Genomic DNA, 6788 nt, shown 5'->3' with positions numbered 1-6788 from the left:
CCTTCGGAGTGATTTTGAAGACTTCCCAGCCTGGTTCATGAATTCAGATGGGGTCTTCTCCGTCCGATCGGCGTACAAGATGCTCGCAGCACAGAAAAGTCAGCCTGTGGATGGGTCCGGGGGATCGGGCACTGTGAAGGTGGAGAAGGAGTTCAATTGGAAGCTTCTATGGAAGCAGGAGTGTGCACCGAAGACGAAGCAATTTCTCTGGAGGCTGGCACACAACAATCTTCCTTGGAAACTAAACTTTAAACAGAGAGGTATGGAGGTGGATACCAGATGCCCTATGTGTAGCAGGTTAGACGAGGATGGAGGTCACATTTTCCTACACTGCACACAGGTGAAGAAAGTGTGGAGACACCTTGAGCTGGAAGAGGTTAGGCTACAGTTATGCCAATGTCCCAATGTACAGGACATGATGATGACAATTTTCGGTATGGAGGAGGAGAGGAGATTGCGGGTTATTGCGCTGCTCTGGCAATGGTGGACGGCGAGAAATAAAAAGAACGCCAAGGATGGAGAGAAGACGGTGGACGAAGTTGTCTTCCAGGTGAGAAGATGGGCAATGGAATTCACTGAATTCTACGCACAAAAGGGAGCTAAAGCCAGGCTGCCCGAGGTAGAAGGAAGATGGTCACCGCCGGTGGATCCTGATCTTTTAAAAATCAATGTCGATGGAGCTTTTTCGGATAACCCAAAAAGAGGGGGATGGGGTTTTGTCATCAGAGATTATGCGGGCAGAGTGGCTGGAGCTGGAGCTGGTAGTATCGAGTTTCCTCAGAGTGCTGTCCATACTGAAGTGGTGGCATGTATTCAGGCGCTGGAAGCGGCATCGAGCTGGGGAATGACCAAGGTCATTGTGGAGTCAGATTGCAAAGTTCTGGTGGATGCGTTGAACAAAGTCGACTACGATAGATCGCCAATTGGTGTGTTGGTGCGTGATGCAAGAATGCTAGCTAGACTAAATTTTGGTGCTAGTTCCTTTGTTTTCTCTAAACGAGTTTGTAATAAGGTGGCGCATGCGATAGCGGCGCTAGGTGTATCGGGTGTTTATGGTGAAGGCCAGATCTGGCCAGACTCCGTTCCCAGTGATGTAATGGGCTTGGTGGCTAGCGAGTTCGCTATGCCTACAGTTTAATGGAATATAGAGTTCCATGTCAAAAAAAAAAAAAAAAAACGTTGCATATGCATAGCGACCAAGAATAGGAATAGACTCTAAACACCGGCGAGGCGGCGAGTGGTGGCATGCACAGGCCAAGCACGGCCCTTGAATTAACGTTCACTCATGGCGACAACACGCCGGAGCATGCGCGAGGTGCGCTCTCCTCTCTCGTCGCTTCACCACTCCCTAATTAGTCACCACTCTCTTCTCGACACACCCGTCCAAGCTATATATCCCTCCTCGTTCCTGCTCACCTCGATCGAGCAATAACCCTGATGGAGCTCGCCATCCTACCTTCATACACAGAATAATCAAGGCCATCACGAGGTAGGAGGAGGGCGGGAGCTCCATCGTAGCGGTACTGCAAGGGAACGATCGATCGAGAAGATCGAGCTATATAGGATCTAATAAAAGAAAAAAGTGAAGCCATGGAGGTTTTCCAGTGGAACAGGCCCGTCTCCCTCGTCCTTTACGTCGTCTTCTTCTTCCTGTCGTCGGCGGCCGTGTCGGAGGCCAACATCGCTGAGTACGATGAGCACTGGGAGCAGCGCAGGCTGCAGGCCCGCGCCGCCGCGGAGGCCACCTACCACCCTGACCCCGTCGAGGTCACCAACAGCTTCAACCGCGCCGTCCACCGAGCCATGAAGGAGGAGAGCAGCGCGAGGCGGCAGATGCTGGGCAAGCACCACAGGTTCAGCGGGCCGTGCATGGCGACGAACCCGATCGACCGCTGCTGGCGGTGCCGCAAGGACTGGGCGACAGACCGGATGCGTCTGGCCCAGTGCGCGCAGGGGTTCGGCCGGAACACCACGGGCGGGCTCGGCGGGAAGATCTACATCGTCACGGACGGCAGCGACGACGACGTGCTGGAACCCCGCCCCGGCACGCTCCGGTGGGGCGTGATCCAGACGGAGCCACTGTGGATCATCTTCGCCAGGTCCATGCTGATCGAGCTCAAGGAGGAGCTGCTGGTCGGCAGCGACAAGACCATCGACGGCCGGGGCGCGCAGGTGCGCTTCGCCGACGGGTGCCAGATCACCGTGCAGTACGCGCACAACGTCATCATCCACAACATCCACATCAACGACCTCATCGTCGGCAAGGGCGGCAGGATCCGGGACTCGCCGCAGCACGCCGGCTTCCGCACCCAGTCCGACGGCGACGGCGTCAGCGTCTTCGGCTCCACCAAGGTCTGGCTCGACCACCTCTCCCTGGCCAACTGCCAGGACGGCCTCGTCGACGTCATCGCCGAGTCCACCGGCGTCACCATCTCCAACTGCCACCTCACCAACCACAACGACGTCATGCTCTTCGGCTCCAGCGACAGCAACCCCAAGGACGAGATCATGCAGATCACCGTCGCCTTTAACCACTTCGGAAGAGGGCTCGTGCAGAGAATGCCAAGGTCATCATCATCAGCAGCATCTCAATCTAGTCAATTTTCCTCACAATAACTGCTTATATTAAGATTGAATTGCCTTTTGCCAAATTATTAGATGCCGATGGGGATTCTTCCACGTCGTGAACAACGACTACACCCACTGGCTCATGTACGCCATCGGCGGCAGCAAGAACCCGACGATCATCAGCCATGGCAACCGGTACATCGCGCCGCCGAACCTGGCGGCAAAGCAGGTCACCAAGCAGATAGGCGCCGCGGAGGCGGAGTGGAGGAACTGGGTGTGGCACTCACAGGAGGACCTACTGATGAATGGTGCCGTCTTCAACAACACCGGCGGCGACAACCAGAGGAAGTTCGACCAGAACGATCTCATCAATCCCAAGGACGGATCATACGTCACCAGGCTCACACGATTTGCCGGCTCCATGCCTTGCAGGCCCGGCAAGCCCTGCTAAATTGATCTAGGTGGCCAGCTGGAGTCGATCCCTTCCGAGTCTCTGATTTATAGTTTCTTTTTGTTCATATATATTTTACTTAAGTTCTTCTAGCTTGTAAGTTTGTACATGCATTCGTCGTGTCAGAAGCCACGCGATGCAAACAGGGTGACGGGGTGTCTAGTCCTTGTTGCTTAGGGAGGTGGAAAGCCCTTATCACGAAACAGAGCCTGCACATATAGAAGAGTGCTGAAACTAATTTGTTAACCATGACTTCAAAGTTCTATTGTTTATTCATTATTATTTTGTTTAATCTATACATATGTGCAAAATACACAACAAAGCACAAGGGAATGCAACTCTACCATGAACTCACAAGTCACAAGCATGCAACCAATCACATGGCACCACCAGACAAGGTATCTTTACAAGAGGTGACATACATTCTCTGGTTTTGATTTTGTTCTCTCGTTCTCTACATATTGTATTCCTTCTCTGGGCCCCACACACATGCTAGTCAACGCAATGAAACCACATTGAAATATTTGTGAAACTTGGTTGGAATTAATGTATTGAGCATTTGAAACACATTATCATATTTCAAATAATAATGAAAATATGTGAAACTAAAAAAACATTTAATACGACAAAAATGGTACTAGAAACTATGTCACGTAAACATTGTCGAAACAAATATGATAGGATGTAGAACACATGTCGTATGTTAGCAGTGGCGGAGCTGGTGTAGAAAGATTTGGTGCAAATGAACCCAATGTTTTTGCCAGATCTTCATTAAATTAGTACTGTGATTGAATTTTAGTGAGAGATTATACCATAAGCAATAGAGTTGAACCCAATAACAATGTGATCTAGCTTGTAAGTTTATACATGCATTCGTCGTGGCAGAAGCCACGCGATGCAAACAAGATGACGGGAGCATGTTTGTGTCTAGGCCGTGTTGCTTAATTAGGGAGGTGGAAAGCCCTTATCACGAAACAGAGGATGCACATAGAAGGGGGTTGAAACTAATTTGTGTAAGAAGCAGGCAATGCAAACATGAGGACATAAAGAGCCCACATGTTCGTTTCTAGGCCATGTTGCTCAGAGAGGATAAAAGCCCTTGTCAGAAAAGATAACACACACATACTGAAGTGGGCATTATATAATTTGTTAATGATGATCTCAATGTTTGACTATTATTTATTATTTATTCATTTTATCTAGACATATATGTATCATAATACAAAAGTGGAACAAAAGAATGCAACTCTAGTGCGCACTCGAGTTTGAATCCTCTCGGATGGATGCTCCACGATTATTGATCCGTGCCAAGTTTCGAATGCATATTTTTATTTGCCATGCTTTAGTTTTTTATTAACGCTTTATTTCACTAGCATCATTAATTCATACATTGTTAGGATATGTTATTTGAGCTTAGGATACATTTTAGGCTACTACTCGAGGAGAGGATACATATATACATGAGCAGCGGCAGACACACAAAAATATTGCAGGGTGTGCACACCTCCATAATTTTCAGTTTTCCAAAATAGTATAGTATAAGAAGTACGAAAAAAAGTATCTCGAAACCTATCAACATGAGATCTAGTTTTGAAGATCTCGACGAGAGGATCTCAAAAGTGAAAACGGTTCGTCATTTGGACTTACGGTTCTCAAGATATTTCATTTTTTAAAAACGAATCTATAAAAAAAGGGAAAAACTGACACAACCCAGCTCTTCTCTCTCCTCTCTCATCCCCACCTTGCTTCCCCTTGCGACACGTGGCGAGCAGGAAGACTACTTCCCAGGAATTTTCTGGCACCACAGCGCGCCACTTGTCGCATGCGGAGCGAGTTGTCTTCCCTTCGCGAAGGTCGGCCTTTTTTTTTAACGATTTTGGTTTTTGTATGCTTTTGTTTGTTGTTGGGCTGCTAAAGTATGGGTTTGATATCTTTTTGGAGGAGGGCCTAGGTGTTGCTATACTTACGGTCTTCATTTTTCAGCTAGGTTTTTTTTACCTTTGGGCATTTTTATGTTTAATTACGTATAGTTACACAATTACATATACATATGTAATTGGAAATTTATGATTTATACGCGATTACATGTAGATGCGCAATTACGTATATATGTGTAACTGAAAACTCTTGATATATATTTGATTTGTTTGCACATAGATATGTAATTGCACATATATATGCAATTACACATAGATGCGTAATTGCACATGTGTATGCAATTACACATGGATATGTAATTACATATATGCGCGTGATTTTAAACTTTGTATGCAATCTTTTTTTAGATTATATATTTTTAAAACTTGTAACTAGGTTTGTAGTTGTGGCTTGTTATTGGGCTGATAATTATACATGAAAAAATCCCACAAAAAAAACGCTTACGAGAGTTTTCTTCAATCTTGGATGACATGATCGATCAAGAATTAGACTAATTCCCGGTTGATCGAGCGCTAGGCGTGTCCTTGATAATTATCTTGGCAGAAACCACAATGCACTAACATATGGTAAAAGCAGTCACTAGATTCTAAAGTACTATTTAAGAAGGCATGAGATTAATAATATTTAGAGTAAATTCCATTTTTATCCTCTAGTTATGCATTTGAAACAATAATTATACATCTAGTGAAAACTTGCCTTGATTAGCCTTTCCATAATCTTTGGATCCTCCTTTTCTGATGCATGTCTCTTGGGCAAGGTGTGAAGTGATGACTGATGCTCTAAATTATTAAGATGTCGATGAGGAACAAAGCGTGTGGTTATGCGAACATTGAATATGTTCAGCGATGATGCTACTCAATTTTTACACATTTTTTCGCACTACATCGACCTAACACGTTGGCCTTAATCCAGCAAGACACAGTAAATGCTAAAATTGTGCAAAACCATGTTTATTTTTCTCTTAAATGGGACATTTGAGCAAAAAAAATTCTAGAGAGGGTAATTTGTGCAACCAAATCGCAAATACATGGTCTAAGAGTGGGTTAAACCAAGAACCGGTACCACTGTTGTGACAACTACTTAAAGCATCACATACACCAGGAGTAGATCATCCGGGTTAGAACCTAGCAGCGGCGACCATGAATTATTCCCTTTCACATTTTCTATTTAAGCCTCTTTCCAAATTCATGTATGTAAGCGAGAAATGCGGAACCATATAATTTTTGGCATAAAAATTAAAGAATGTACATTGAGAGAAAATTACACGATGTTTGGGCGAGATTAACCCTAGGCACTTTACGTGAGCTGATAGAGGACTTTGCATAAGATAAGAAAACTTAATCAAATTCCTGAAAATAATGTCCATACAAGTGATACAAGGCAATACATCTTATATTCTGAATTTTTTCTTAAAAACTATATGGATCATATCTAGGAATGGAGGGAGTGTCATTATGTTAGTTTGCTAAAACTTCTAGTATTATTATTATGAAACATATGTAGTAAGGGCATGTGCAATGGTTGATAAGACCATTTTATCTCAAGATATAATAATAAAACATAATGTACACTGAGTTATTTTTTAGTATTATCTTTATAGTAACGAGACATCCTAAATATGTGATGTGAGAGATTATGCTAAGAGATCCCTCTTATAATAATTATTAAGAGAAAATATTTTTTTTAATCTTTCTATTTTTTCCACGTCAGTATTTATCCTACGTGGCACCGCTAAGGTATCACAATTTGTACATGACCTAACAGGTGAACAAAATAGAGAAGTTAGTATTTTCATACACGAGACCACACGCATCATGATGACAGAAGATCC

At 44.6% G+C, this 6788-nt stretch overlaps 1 protein-coding gene across 1 annotated transcript; it reads left to right on the top strand.

Moving 5' to 3' along the window:
* The first annotated feature begins 1590 nt into the window (after positions 1 to 1590).
* LOC124683768 (pectate lyase-like) lies at positions 1591 to 3019 on the top strand. The gene is made up of 2 exons (XM_047218219.1): positions 1591 to 2567; positions 2659 to 3019. Exons 1-2 carry the CDS (start codon positions 1591 to 1593, stop codon positions 3017 to 3019), a joined length of 1338 nt encoding a protein of 445 aa, XP_047074175.1.
* Positions 3020 to 6788: the final 3769 nt, after the last annotated feature.

The sequence above is a fragment of the Lolium rigidum genome, chromosome 1 (assembly GCF_022539505.1).
Source record: "Lolium rigidum isolate FL_2022 chromosome 1, APGP_CSIRO_Lrig_0.1, whole genome shotgun sequence".
NCBI classification, from domain to species: Eukaryota; Viridiplantae; Streptophyta; class Magnoliopsida; order Poales; family Poaceae; genus Lolium; species Lolium rigidum.
Note: the sequence above shows the minus strand (reverse complement) of the source record. Positions and strands in the feature narration are given on the sequence as shown.